Genomic DNA, 15135 nt, shown 5'->3' with positions numbered 1-15135 from the left:
CTTGTTTGAACAGTAAGAAATTATAAATAAATTATTTCTAGGGGCTGGAACCATAGCACAGCAGGTAGGGCGTTTGCCTTGCATGCAGCTGACCCGGGTTCGATTCCCGGCATCCCATACGGTCCCCTGAGCACCACCAGGAGTAATTCCTGAGTGTAAAGCCAGGAGTAACCCCTGAGTATTGACGGCTCTGACCCAAAAATGGGAAAAAAAATTACTACTACTTAGATGTTTCTCTACCTTCCACCCCACATTCAATCCAGTGTAGCGATAGCACAGCGGTAGGGCATTTGCCTTGCACTCAGCCAACATGGCCAACCGGAGTTCGATTCCTCCGCCCCTCTCGGAGAGCCCGGCAAGCTACCGAGAGTATCTCGCCCGCACGGCAGAGCCCGGCAAGCTACCGAGAGTATTCGATATGCCAGACACAGTAACAACAAAGTCTCCAATGGAGACGTTACTGGGCCCACTCAAGCAATCCAGTGTATGAAACAGAATGTACTTCACTGAAGAGTGACAACTGGTTTCCATTTCAGGAGTGTTTACAATTCTTGTAAAGGTATGGGAATTGAAGTGATCACTTTTATTATGATGGTGAAAATTTAATATCACATACATTAGAGTATAATTGATCCTCCTCTCTGAATAGAATGTATTTATTGCATTAACAATAGGAAAATGATTAATCTAAATACTTCTAAATGATCAATGAGGGAGACATCACTGGGCTGGAGTGTATGCTTAGCTTGCAAGAGGCCTGGATTCAATTCCCAGTGCCACATGGTTCCCCAATCCACCTCCCCCACCCCCACAAGCACAGCCAGGAGCAACTCCTAAGCACTGAGCAGGAAGTGATCCAGATAACTACTGGGTATAGCTAAAAAAAAAAAAGTAAAGTAAAAATCACTCCAACTTATTGGTTATGTATGTACATATATAAATGTATGCATATGAGCTATTACATATGTATATAAGTTGTACATGGAGTTTTCCCTCTTTAGATCTAGGAAGATCCAGGAGAAACTTTTTTTGGGGGGGCTTTTTGGGTCATACCCATCAATGCTCAGGGGTACTTCTGGCTCTACACTCAGGAATTACTCCTGCCAGTGCTCAGGGGACCATACGGGATGCTGGGGATTGAACCCGGGTCAGCCACATGCAAGGCAAACACTTTACCTGCTGTACTATTGCTCCAGCCCAGGAGAAATTTTTTTTCACTGAATCTGTAATTGCTTAACAACAAAAAAGGAATTTTAAAAACACAAATTGAAATAGGAATCATCTTGTTGAAATCTACCACAATTTCCTGACACTGGGAGGTGAAAAAATTAGCTTTCAATGAAAATCACTTATTTTTTGATCAGTGAGTTCCTATGAACATAGAAGTGCGTGTGAAAAAGTAATATGTTTTCAGAGGCACAATGGTATAGACTGCTAAACTTTCTTGAGGACTAATCAAATTAAAATAAATGGTAAGTAGGTCTTCCTCCAGTTTGGTTTTCAAGCCACATCCAGTAAGACCAGTGCCTTACCACTACACTATCTCTCTGGGACAGGTCTTTCTCATTGTAACAAGACTTTAACCATTGCTTAAATTTCCTTCCGTTGCCATCCCACATAGAAAATATAATTTCATCCAGGACTGAAGCCTCAAACGTGCACATCAGCCTGGATATTAGCGAACGAGTCCAAGAGGAAAGCCACTGACTGACACAGTTAGCATGGGGTTGCCTGACTGGCTGCAACACTTTTATTTTCAGTAGCTGAGCATTTCAGGTATGTGACTTCAATTTTCTCCTCTTATCCCAGAGAGTAAGTTGTAATAAATCCTTGAGGAGAAAACAGTACATTCTTGGTGAGGAAAGAAATGTAACAGAATGAGAATGCTTGATATTCTAAGAGTCATGAAATACTAGTACTAGAGCATCTATTCCAACACTCTCATTTAACAGATGAAAAACTAGAGCCCAAAGGAGTTAAATGACTGGCTCCTGGGACACACACCTGCTTAGTAGCACAGCCAGAACTAGATGAAGAACCTTTTGATATCCATTAACACACTGACGCCGGTGCATACACCAGTGGCTCAAACGTGGATGTGAATTAATTAACACAATTTACAGTGCCAGCATCAACATGTTAAACCACAATCTGATGGTTAACATAAAACATTTCTCAAATTTCTCTTCTAGTATTTCTTGCTTTGGCAGTTTCCTGCCAATTTCAAGTGTGATTAATTTTGGACAGAAAAAGCAGTTTATAGACTTCCTTGACACTAACACTTTCTTCACGTATTGACTATCAAAGTCAATATATAAAATTACTACTACTTCAAATTACAAATGCAATAAGTGCATATATATATATATTAATGGTGTGCTTTATATTTTCCATGTGTTACGACTTCTAGCCCCCAAATATAAAATTGTCAATCTTGACCTTTTGTTTTAGGGGGTTTTGGGAACCACACCTGGCAAATGCGCAGGGCTTACTCCTGGCTCTGCACTCAGGAATCACTCCTGGCAGTGCTCGGGGTACCATATGGAATTCTAGGAATCGAACCCAGGTCAGCTGCATGTAAGGCAAGCAACTTACCCCCTGCACTATCTTTCCAGTCCTGTCTTATTTTTTAAATATAACAATTTATCAAACTATATTTAACCAAACCTCCCACATTTACTGGGTAACAATAATGTAAATATTGTTATGTCTCTAAGTATTGGTTGCGTAAAGAAGCTATAGCTTCCCATTTTAAAAACTTTTATATATTTTACTATATTCCAATCCAACTGCCAATCTTTTACAAACTATCAAGTTTACAATCATTTTGGAGTGATTTATTTCCTCCCTGAAATATCCTGCTGAACCTCATGATCATAAAGGTCGCAAAAAGTAAGACAATAATTTCCCTGGCTCCGGAGTGATCTCAGAGTACAGAACAAGGAGTAGGCCCAGAGCACAGCCAAATGATTGTCCCCCACCCAAAAAAAGTCTAGCAAACAAAAAACCCTGCCTGCCTTATATACATGCTACACACAAAGCATCATAAAGGACCACAATGGAAGACTAAAAATAGTGACTTAAATACACTAAGGGCTAACCTATACAAGGTTCTATTGTCTGCTTGTATCAATTCATTTAAACCTCACAATAATCATGATATATATTTTATATACATATATACACATTGTCACTGTCCTTCCATTGTTCATCGATTTGCTCGAATGGGCTTAGTAACATTGTGAGACTTGTTACTGTGTTTGGCATATTGAATACGTCATGGGTAGCTTGCCAGGCTTTGCCGTGTGAGCGTGATATTCTAGGGAGCTTGCTGGGCTCTCCAAGAGGGGCTGAGGAATCAAACTCAGGTCGGCCCTCCGTGTCAGATGCATGCAAGGCAAACGCCCTACCAGCTGTGCTATGGCTCCAGCCCATATATATTCCACACAGATGTGGAAATTAAAATCCAGAATGATTATGTAATTTACCAAAAATACCTACACGAAAGGTAAGATTCTAATTTTGATAGGCTAGTTGTTAACCACACCACCTCACTGCATTAAGAAACACCTCCTGGGGCTGGAATGATAGACGGCGGGTAGGGCATTTGCCTCACATGCGGCTGACCCAGGTTCGATTCCCAGCATCCCATATGGTCCACTGAGCACTGCCAGGAATGATTCCTGAGTGCAAAGCCAGGAGTAATCCATGAGCATCGCCAGGTGTGACCCAAAAAGAAAAAAAGAAACACTTCTCAAGAACTTATATTCAGTGAGAAGATGAAATCCAAAAAGTGCCCCCAGGCCAAAACTATGGTTAATCTTGGGCTATAGTGAGGCAAGACATGGAAAAACTTATGACTTGATTTCTTTTCCATTTCTACCCCAAATTATTTTTTGTCTGGGGGCAACAACCAGCAGGGCTCAGGGGACCAGGTGTTATGGGAATTTGAACCAAAGTTATGGCCACAATCAAATGATAGGCAAACAATTTAAGCTTTGTACTATTTCTCTGAGTCCCCCAACTCATATTTTTAAAAAGTAAGTGACCCTGAAGAAAAGCCTCAAGTATCATAAGAGAGCCCCATCTTCCTTGGAGGATATTAGAACTACATACATGAATGCTTAGGAAAACTTATTTCCCCCTAAAAAAAATACACATAGGACTTTGGGAAACTTGAGCTAAAAGTAGACTATTTCAGACAATCCCAAAACTGCAAAAAATTTTTTGTTTGTTTGGTTTCAGGCCCACACCTGGTGGGGCTCAGAGGACCAGCTGCCCCCTGAGAATCAAATCTGGAATAGCAGTGTGTAAGGTAAGCACTTCCCACTGTGCTATCTCTGCAGCCCCCTAGCCCTGCATTTTGTTTTAAAGGTTGAAGCTATAATCTCAATGTTCAATAGTTTGCTGAGGTCATATGGCTTAGGACAATGTCCTAATTTCTAGACTTTGGTGCATTCTATCCCTATCTAATATTTGCAGCTTAAGAGAGAATTTACAGTGGGCCAGAGCATTTTTACACACCTCTGTATAAAAATCTATCAGTAAATGTTCTGAGAATATCTACCAAAACATATTCTACAAATTCTAGGGTAGGATCTCATAATGTGTCTAAGTAATCCGAGATTCTAATTCAACCACACATTTAATTAATTATCTAATTGGGGGCTCCTAAGCAGCTCCTAGAAGGCCCTGAGCCACTCCCTCTTTTCAGCCAACCTGTCTGGAAGGTTGATTCCCAGGGCCCTCAGATGCAAAGAGCCCTTCAGTGTTGGGAAGCATCCAAGCCAGGTCCTGCAGTGGTAGGGGCCCTCCAGGGCTTTTACCCAGTGATGATAGGGGCTGCAAGGAGGTGGGTTGGGGTGCACGTGTTGGCAGACACCGAACTAGTGTAGGATACATTCAGAGCATGTACAATAAACTCTCTACTGTCAACCAAACCAACATTTTACCTAACTTCCATGCTAATATCAATTCCAAATTAAACCTAAAATATTAATGAAGATAAGTGAATATAAAACTTCTATATTCCAACTGAGTGTCAGAAAAAGATCTTTTCTGAGAGGGCTTCATTCTTTTTCTAAGGAGTAGTGCCAGGGCCTCATATATGTGAAATATGCACTTTGCCACTGAGCTACTTTCCCATCAGGGCTGGCTTCTTTCTGCCTCACCAGACACCATGCATCTGTGATGACAGCAATGATTCTAGTGGTAGTGACAGTCGTGGCTACAGGAGAATATAATCAGGTTAGGGATGAATAGGATAAACACTTTTGCACATTTACAATTTACTAAATTCAGTTAGCTATAGAAATCAAATACGTATCTACTACTGAATAGAAAGGGCTACAGATTTCCCTTCCCTTTTGACCTTCTGGAGTTTGAGGGGGCTATTCATTATCTGTCTATAGGGACTGGCCATTTACCCAAGTTGAACCATTTACTTGGTTCAACAAAAATACTTCCAATGGCATACTTTAAAACAATCAGATACTTCCATATTTTAATTTGTGTATCTTATATTATTAAAATTTTAATAGTCCAGGGGCTGGAGTGATAGCACGGAGAAGGGAGTTTGTCTTGCATGCGGCTGGCCCGGGTTCTATTCCCAAAATCCCATATGGTCCCTTGAGCACCGCCAGGAGTAATTCCTGAGTGCATGAACCAGGAGTAACCCCTGTACACTGCAAGGTGTGACCCAAAAAGCAAAAAAAAAAAAAGAAAATTTAATAGTCTAAACTGACATTTCACTATCTTTGATTAATTATTATACATAAGTCATAATAAGCTAGTATTATGGCTATGAAAATGATCAACAATGTAGCTAACATACTGGTGTATCAAGTTCATCCAAATAATAAAAAAGAAAAAAATAAGTTAAGACTAATGACAAATGGAATGCCTGCAACATTTCTAAGTTTAATTGATAAGCACCATCATACAATATCCCCAAATTCAGTTAGGGTAAATTAAGTCATGTTCCCCAAAGCATAAAATAATTCCACTTAACTATAAAAGTGACATGACAAACATCCGAATGTTTTTCAACTGAAGCCAGCAGCAAGGACATAAACTCTTTATGACATACAACCCATCCCTATATCCTGCCATTTCTTTTGCTGAACCTCAGACTAATCTGCGGGCTACAATCATCACTTTCAAGCAGTACATGAAACTCTACCTTCACATATGATAACAGTTTTACTATTCTTCTCTTTATACAGCTACTTGAGATTACTCTTTTGGTACAAATTTTTATAAATATATAGACCACTTGTCTAGTATTTCAGATTCTTCCCTATCAGTGCAAAAAAGGCACTAAAAACCACTTAACACATTAAATAAGTAATTATCTCCCAGTACACTGAAGGTGTGAAGGCAACTTTCCAAAGTAACATACAATTCAACTGATGCTTATGCCTTGAATACCTCTAGAATAACCTCTACTTCAACTTCCAATTAAGACTAAAGGTAAAATATCCACTTTTAGAATTAAGTAAATTAGGGGTTTACTCTTTGTTGAAATAGGATAAAAGAAGACTGATTGTACAGCTTTCTAAAAACAACTTAACATTTTTAAAGGTGAGAGAATAGTTGTGTCAAATAATTGTCATTATCTAGGAACTGAAAACTCTACAATTAAGTTGAGCTCTGGTCAACAAGACAGAAATCATTCCATTAAATATTGAGAAGAAATGTTTTTATTAAGAAAATGTGAAACTTTTTTATTAGGTTTACTTTCCTGATTTGTATATCTCAGAAAATATATTGCAGTTTGAGTTAATATAGGGTTAATTCAAATACTCAAGGTCATATAATTGTTAAGATTTTTATTAAACTGAATTTGGTAGTAATTGCATTAAATTCAAATTATATCTTATTATTCAGAAAATTCCATTTTTCTTATCTAAATGTAACTGCTATAATGTGTGTAACATACATGTAATACATAACATAAATGTTTTTCCCCCTGGGTGAATACAGACTGCTCCTAATTCTGCTTACCTTCTGTTATGCTTCACTATGCTGTTTCCCTACCTCCCAAAAAGAACAGTATAGGCATGAATTAAGGTAACTGGATATGTACTACTCCAATGTAGTATATTCAGTTTAACATATAAGATATAAAATGCAGCACCTTCTCCTTACATAATAGTGGGGGTTGGGAGCTAATGTACTTTAGTGAAAACTGTTATTTTCTATTGTAAATAACCACCAGTTTTAAAACATTATCTCTTCAAATATCTACAACAGAGTATATTTCTAACTGAAAGTCTACCTTTATTTGCTGCAAATGAAAGTATATGCATAGTCAATCATATAACATTTACATACTTGGACACATTTTAATTTCTAATGTGAGACCTTAAATGTGCTTTTACTTTCTAATCTTCACATAAAATCAAACAAGCACATGTTAAACTATATTGTAATGTGATATTGTTACATAAGTTTCCTGTTGGCATCCACAAATACTTCCCAATATCCTACTGTGTTACTCTAATTTAGAGTTAAATTTTGAATTAGAAGGTTCCGTTATTGATAACACATACCTGAAAAAACAATGTTTCAGTCACAGATATGACCTTCCCCAATAAAACAAGGGTTTTTAAATTTTTATTTTTCTTTGATTAGGTTCTTAACTAAAAGGTGTTCATCTTCTACTTTTCAACACCTTTAATCATAAAAGTAGATGTTTGAAGAAGGCAGTACAGTCAGCTTATTATTTTCCTGAATCTGGATACAAAGTAATCAAATGTGGAGAGGCTTATAATAAACTGCAACCTCCAAAACAAACTGTGTCAAATAAAAGCCGGTGTTTTCAACATCCAGAAACACTTATTTCTGACATCAAATGTTTCCATTTTTATGTTGCCATTTTCCATTAGGTTCACAGGAATCAAAAATGTAATACTTCATAGCAATACACAGCATAAAAAGATAAGAACTCTTTCACATTTCCTCTTAAAATACAGGCATCTAGGCTCAATTCTAGAGACCCACCTCTATAACAATTTTCCTTTCCTTCACTAAGGAAGATAAAATATGACCCAAATGAACAGTAATCATTACTGATGTTATACATAAATAATTATCCTTCTTTAAAAGTTGCAGAGCTGCAATTTTTTTCAAACTGAGTAAGAGAACAAGGAGCTTCTACCTAAACTAATAAATTACATCTTGAAATATACACGATTGTGTTGTCCCCGAATTACTTCCAATGGTAACTGACACGCCCCGAATTTAACTGTACCAGACAGTTCTATCTGTCCCATCGCTGACCAAACACTGCTTCTCTGTTTCTATTCATTATGTATTATAAGAGATCTAAACACAGCTCAGCATGACAAGAAAAATTACAAGTCTTATGACAGCAAAGTGTTGCATTCAAGATCTCTTGCAGAACATCCTCATTTATGAGCACTGACAGACATGTTTTGTGTTGTGTGATAAAGCTAAAAAAATAAATAAAATAAAAACGTCGGATGCAAGCTCACGACCATGCAAGCTCAAGTACCTTCGGTACCCTCTCCTAAAGGAAAACCCTCCTAAAAATCCCAGCACTACTCAAATCCTGCAAACCAAACTTGCCAAGAACCTTGTGCAATGATCAATAACCTTGGCTACACCGCCAGCGGTCCTCAATTCACAGTTCTGAAGACCAATGCAGCAAAAACCCAAACCAGAGGCTAACTGCTGCGCTACCCCGCGACCGCCCTCTCTGCCGCATGGAGAGAGAGGCTAGGGGAGGAGAGGAGTGGAGCAAAGGCTCACCAGCTCCGAAGATGCTCCGGTGACCTCTGGCTGGGTGCTGAGACCTGGGCCAGCACGGCTCTAGCACTGCCGCGGCGGGCCGAGTGGACTTTGCCCCTGGTGCATTCCTCGCATTCCTGCACAATCGCTTGCCAGCGGAGGAGCCCGCGGAGCGCGACCCCCCGCCAGGACACACACCTGCCTACTGCTGCGCCTCGAGTGGCCACGGCGGCCTCGGCGCCACCGCTGCCCGTGCTCGCTTGTTTGTCGCACTCAGCCAACGCCAGCCCCGCCGCGCGCCCCCAAGCTTTCGGGGGCGGGGGGGGGGGTTAAAAAAAAAAGGAGACTAGAGCCGGGCAGCTCCAGCGGCAGGCAGGGACACCGGATCCGCCCAGGGGGTGTCGCAGCTCCGCTTCCAACTCCGGGCGAGGAGAGAAGGAAGCGGCGGCGCAGGACGACGAGCTCCAGGGAAGCGCGAGGTTGCGAAGTGCGAGAGGGGTGGAGCGTGAGGCTCCGGGGCGAGGAGCGAGGGGCGCACTGGACCGAGAGGGAGGAGGGCTGGGCAGGAGCGCGGGACTCGGGGCGCCCCACGCGAGACCCTGCGGGCTGCAGGGGCGTGGGAGCCCGGAGGGGGACTCGCCTGCGGCTGCAAGCGCCGGGCGCCGAGCAAGGCGGGTGCCCCAGGCTACGGGGGGCGCGGGGCGGTGTGCCAGGCGGGCAGGAGTGGGGCGACCTCGGAGCTGAGAGCCAGGCAGGCTCGGCGTGGAGTTCAAGTTGGGTACTTGGGGGAGGGAGGGTGGCGAGAGTTAAAGGGGGGCAAGGGGGCTCTAGGTCCGAAAGGACCGTCGTGGGGAAGGGTCGCGTGCGGCGTGCTGGGGAGACCCGAGAGGAAAATCGCCAGGAAAAGCAAATGGAGGGTGAAAGTTGTGCGCCTGCCGGGGGGAGGGGAGCAGGCAGACGAGTGCGGGCAGGAACACGAGGCGGGGCAGGAAAGCCGAGGCGGCCGCGAGGCGGAGGGGACTGAGTAACGGGAGGGAGGCGCCCGCACCCCCACCCCCTTGGTGCCCCCCGCCAAGGCAGGTCCAGGCGAGGGCCGGGGGTCTCGAGAGCGGGAACCTCGCGCCCTCCCGCCAACCCAACCACTTACTTTCCAGGTTAGGCAGCAGCTGTCGTAGCTCCAGGAATCAGGGACATCGGCGCCGAGGGGTCGCCGCTGCGGCACCCCCCAAAAAAAAATTTAAAAAAAAAAGTGCCGCGGCTAAGAGGCTGCCCGCCCCTCCCTCCCCCACCCGCCCCCTCCCCCGAAGAGGCTCTCCCACCACCCCCGGCGGCGGCGGTGGTCCACTTGCGCCTCTACCCAGTGCCCATGGTGCCGCTCCCGCGGCCAGCGACGATAGACTCAGCCCCGGAGCCCCCTCTACTGCCCAGAGGCCGCCGCCGCCGCCCGCCCAGCCGCCGAGCCCGCCTGCCCAGCCAGACCCGGGCTCCCGGGAACGTCAGCACGCCGCCGTCTCCGGACCTGCTCCTGGCCCACGCCATTGGCCGGGAGCAGCAGTGTGGCCCTCCCCATTGGCCCGGCCCTCATATTGAACGGACCAATGGGAACTGCGGTTTCAGGTCGCCATAGAGACCGATGCTGTTAAGAGTGAGAGGGCTGGGACTAGGTGGAGAGTGAAGATGAAGGTGTCCCTGGCTTTGGGCCCAGGAAGGGGGTGAGAGAATGAAGTACTCGGGGATTCCCGGACGCTGGCTGTGAAATTTGAGGCAACTTTTCTTTTGCTTTCCTGTCAACCCTAGCTGTAGGGTTTAGGGCTGGCCCCTGGCTCAAGGAACAGCATTTCCTTCGAATTCTTCATGGTGAGACCTTAGGAGTAGGCGTTTCATTTTTATCCTGCCTCTGGGAGACCTTGAGGCCCTTTGACCTTTGACATGTGTGCAGCTTCAGCTTCTCCAGGTGAGTTTGCATCCCATCCTTTACATCACCGAGTCCTTTTGACAATCTGTTGAACAGTGCAAATGCACTTGCTCATCTCAACCATTCCTTCTCCCCTGGAACGGATCTTGTGTCAAATGTGGTTCTTCCAACATAGAGGCCTAACTAAGGAATTTCCCAAGGTTTGCCTTTGTGTGCAAGCTCGATAGGGAAGCAGACTAATGCATTATATGATTGATGTCATCAGATCAGTACCTCTGATAATGTGTTCCCAAGGCAAACATTTAATCTCTTCGTTGAAGAAAATTTATTAAACACCCATCTGTGTTTGCACTTGGCACTATGAGCTTGACAGGTTAAAGGGCAGGGGAAAAACAGGTGACAGTGTCAGTCCTTCATGCTTTCTGATGATTTCACAAGAGAATGAAGGAAACACATTGGATTTTGGTTTTTAGACAATTCCAAATTTTTCTCTAAAGACATAAATTTACTGAGAAATGAAATCAGTACACACAAAACTCTTTAATTCTCTGCTTTTGTAAAGCCCAAATGGGTTTAGGGAATAACTTTCATATTTAGATACTAGCAAGTCAAATGAGATTTCATGAATATATAGGCTTTTATATTATATTGCTATCAATATAATATCAATGCTTATATCAATAAGCATTATATTGCTATCTCATAACCACTGATATTCACAGGTTCTTTCTGTGATTTTGTCATTTTTATACTAAATTTTTCTTAGCAAGAAGACTATTTATATTACTGCCCCTCAAGTTGAAGGGACCATATTGTGTGAAAAAGATGATAGGATTTTGGAAATTAGAAATACTTTGTTGAGACAAACAGATTAATGTGTGTGCAAGCTACATATGTCTAACTATTGCCCCGAATTTTAACTTGAATAATATTCTTTGCTAGGAGTTTTTAATCTTTCTGTAATAAAAATTGCAGAGATGGATTAGAATTGTTATGTGATATCCTGAATAAGGAAAAAATAATAAACATCTCATTATTTGTAGTGAAACTTGAACTTAGTTTACAGTTCTCTGCAGGGCTTGTCTGGAACAAAACAGCTGAACATGTGTGTGTTCCCCTAAATAATTCCAGAATTCAGAGGGTATAAATCGGGATCATGGAGTTCTGTCTCATGAAAGGTGATCATGTTTTCAAACTTCTTTTTGTTTCTAGAAGGGGTAACAAAAGTAAAATGCTTATCTGCCATGAAGGCAAGGGGAGGGATGGGATGGGGAGGAAATACTGGGGACATTGGTGGTGGGAGCTATACACAGGTGGAGGGAGAGTGTTTGATCATTGTATGACTGAAACTCAAACATGAAAGCTTTGTAACTGTATCTCATGGTGATTCAATAAAAAATAAATAAAATTTAAAAAAAAAGAAAAGTAAAATGCAAATTATAAATAAGACATATTTAGGCCTAATGAATAGCTCAATGGGCTATTTATGCAAAGGATGAAAGTCCAGGTTTGTTCCCTGCACCAGTTAGCAGCAGTCTCCTGAGCATAGAACCAAGAGTAGCGCTCAGGCAATACCAGGTGTGCCTAAACCCTCCCATCCTCACACTGAATAACAAAAAAACAGAACAACAAGACACAGTTTTATGTTAACAAGATACCAATCATTTGAGTTTAAAATTTTAATGATTCTAAATGAACTGATGATGAGTCTGAAAGGGGGAAAAGTGTTATTTCCTTTTTTTCTTAGGCTAGCAGAAAAGAAAACTAGTTGATTTTATCATGATAATCATTTTGCATTTTCGTCAAATTACATTTGATGATTATTTTAATATTGTGTATTTTATGTTTGCAATGATTAAAGTATTATCATAAATGCATGTAAATAATGACCCCCTTTCATTCTGATACTTGGTTAAAAGGATTTTTTTGAATTTGCTCCTCACTACCAACCCTTGCTGGATAAGGTTAAGAAGATAGTAACAGTGAGTTGGGCACTTGCCTTCCATGCAGCCCACCTGGGTTATATTCCCTGCACCACATATGACCCACCAGGAGTAACCCCTGAGAACAGACCCCTGAGTCCTGAGCACTGCTGGTTGTGACCTCAGCAGCCTTTCCCCGGACTTCCAAACTCCCACAAAAGAAAGAAAAATCACCTTGTTCCATTAAAAAACTTTGCATCTAGAGTTGACTGAATCTTTACTGATTCTCAAGATTCTCATCAGGAAAGTAGTTATCTAGGACAATTATCCAGGAATAACACTTAGGGCACTTCCCCTAAATCTGTCTTATTTCTGTTCTCCTCAAACCTGGTTGTCTTCCAGCTTTGTAAATGCTCTCATCACATACTTGCTTGAGGAATCTACCATGAGGTCGCTCAACTTTCCTAAACTTCACTCTTACCTAAACTTATACTTTATCTCTTCCTTTAGTCCTGGATGGGGGATGTCCACCCTTCTCATCAAAACTCATATTCCATACTCTGCTTGCTTCTAAACATGGGTCTTTTTCTCCTCAAGGACTTACTCCATTGTTCATAACTTTTCTCTTAGATTATATGTTGCACCCTTTCCTCTACATTCCCCCATCCTTTACAAACAACCTCACCTATTATAAAACCACTTTTCCCTCTCTCTATATTGCCTCCATCTCTATCTGACCTTTTTTATTTTTCTCACACAGAAGCAATCTGAAGATAATATCTTGAGTTTTCTGTTTCTTACCCCCTATGTACTGGCTCTTGTATACAACTGAAGTGATAATATTGTGTTTTGATCTTAAAATCCTTTTTCTGCCTATATATTCTCTCCTATGAAAGTGGCCTTTGTTGGCAAATTGTCTCAATTCAGATTTCCTGGGAAAGGTTCAAACCACTTTTTCCCATGCTGAGAGTCCATAGAAATGCAAACCATGTACTTGAGAATTCTTTGAAACCCTAGAGCCATACCTTGGTGGTTCTCATAGAGGGGAATTGTGAGTTGGAAGAGGGGCTCAAGGCAAGGTTTCAAAGATTGAAGTTTGCTGAGTTCTAATCTGAATTAGATAATAAAAATAGACAGCAGAGTGACCAGAGTGGGTAGGGCATTTGCCTTACACACAGCCTATCCGGGTTCAGTCCCCAGCATCCCATATGGTTCCCCAGGCACCGCCAGGACTAATTCCTGAGTGCAGAGCCAGGAGTAGTAACCTTTGAGCATCACTGAGTATAACCCAAAAAGCAATAATAATAATAATAATAAATAGAAGAAACCCAGAAGAAGTTTCCAGTTACTGCCTGAGTAAAAAGATAAAACACATCATTCCATTATCTATGTAAACCTTGTAATGTTCTGGGTTTTTCAATTTCATATTCAGTCATAATATTTACTAGCAAATACAGAAAAATAGTAGTGACAAGGAAATGAAAGGACTGAGAACAATGTGTTTTTCCTCATTGTTGAATATTACTGGATATGATGGTCTCAGTTAATCTAAGAATGCCCAAAAGCACACTGTTTGGGCTTGGGTAGGTAGGAGTGTTTCTGTGTATTTTTAAGGAATGTTAAAAAAAAAAAGACACATCACAAAGGAGGAAAAAAGAACAATGGATGAAATAAATTGAGTAAGGCAGGCACTTTACCTGCTGCAATGTCTCCCCAGCTCATGTGTTCTTCATATTGCCTTAGACTCCTGAAGTGCCTCCCCATGTAATAAAAGAAAATGTTCTTTCTGTTTTGTTGTTGCTGAGTTCTTGTAGTATTTAACTTCCACCTGTGTGTAACTGGAATCAGTAATGTGTGTGATTGATTAGCAAAAAAATGAAAATATGAGTTTAATATAGAAAAGTGAGGTGACCTTTGGCTGAGTGGACTAGAGGTTTTTGCCTTTGGACTCTTAAGAGAGAATAGCCTCAGATCCCCAGATCAGTATATACTGGATTAAGACTATAAACAGTTCATATGGGGGGAATGGGGATGGGAGGAGTAGCTGATGAAATCTGGTTTTGTTCAGAAGGTGAAATAAGTAAAGGTTACTAACACCATCCCACCCTGCTCCCACTTCCCCACCTGAAGCATCCAGATTGTTCTTTCTTTTAGAACATGGTAGAATCATGAGATTCTTCAGATATGTAGTAAAGAGAGTAAAAATAATTCTAAGCATTACGGGCTGGAGCGATAGCACAGTGGTAGGGCGTTTGCCTTGCACGCAGCCAACATGGCCGACCCGAGTTCGATTCCTCCGCCCCTCTTGGAGAGCCCGGCAAGCTACCGAGAGTATCTTGCCCGCATGGCAGATCCTGGCAAGCTACCTGTGATGTATTCGATATGCCAAACACAGTAACAACAAAGTCTCCAATGGAGACGTTACTGCGCCCGCTTGAGCAAATCGATGAACAACGGGAGGACCGTGACCTGTGACCTGTACATTTACAAGCCTCAGGACCTTGCATCGAGCCACAATTTCACCCCCTGTAAAAAACAGATTCA

The 15135-nt window shown here is 42.0% G+C and overlaps 2 protein-coding genes across 8 annotated transcripts in view; one reads left to right on the top strand and one right to left on the bottom strand.

Annotated features, from left to right (window-relative positions):
- PKP4 (plakophilin 4) overlaps positions 1-10028 on the bottom strand; it is a 285729-nt gene extending 275701 nt beyond the window's left edge. For 6 of the 7 annotated variants that reach the window (XM_056110157.1, XM_056110158.1, XM_056110163.1 and 3 more), the window contains exon 1: positions 9902-10028. The gene's annotated coding sequence lies outside the window, so the exon portion shown is untranslated. The remainder of the gene's footprint in view (positions 1-9901) is intronic. The other variant, XM_056110162.1, reaches the window with a different exon arrangement.
- A 387-nt stretch (positions 10029-10415) lies between these two features.
- Positions 10416-15135, top strand: part of CCDC148 (coiled-coil domain containing 148) — a 350508-nt gene continuing 345788 nt past the window's right edge. The window contains exon 1 of the mRNA XM_056110371.1: positions 10416-10708. Within this exon, the coding sequence (XP_055966346.1) occupies positions 10684-10708 (25 nt within the window). The 5' untranslated portion in view covers positions 10416-10683. The remainder of the gene's footprint in view (positions 10709-15135) is intronic.

Source organism: Sorex fumeus, unplaced genomic scaffold (genome assembly GCF_029834395.1).
Source record: "Sorex fumeus unplaced genomic scaffold, SorFum_2.1 ptg000009l, whole genome shotgun sequence".
NCBI lineage: Eukaryota > Metazoa > Chordata > Mammalia > Eulipotyphla > Soricidae > Sorex > Sorex fumeus.
The sequence above is the reverse complement of the archived record's forward strand: the minus strand, read 5'-3'. Positions and strand labels throughout refer to the sequence as shown.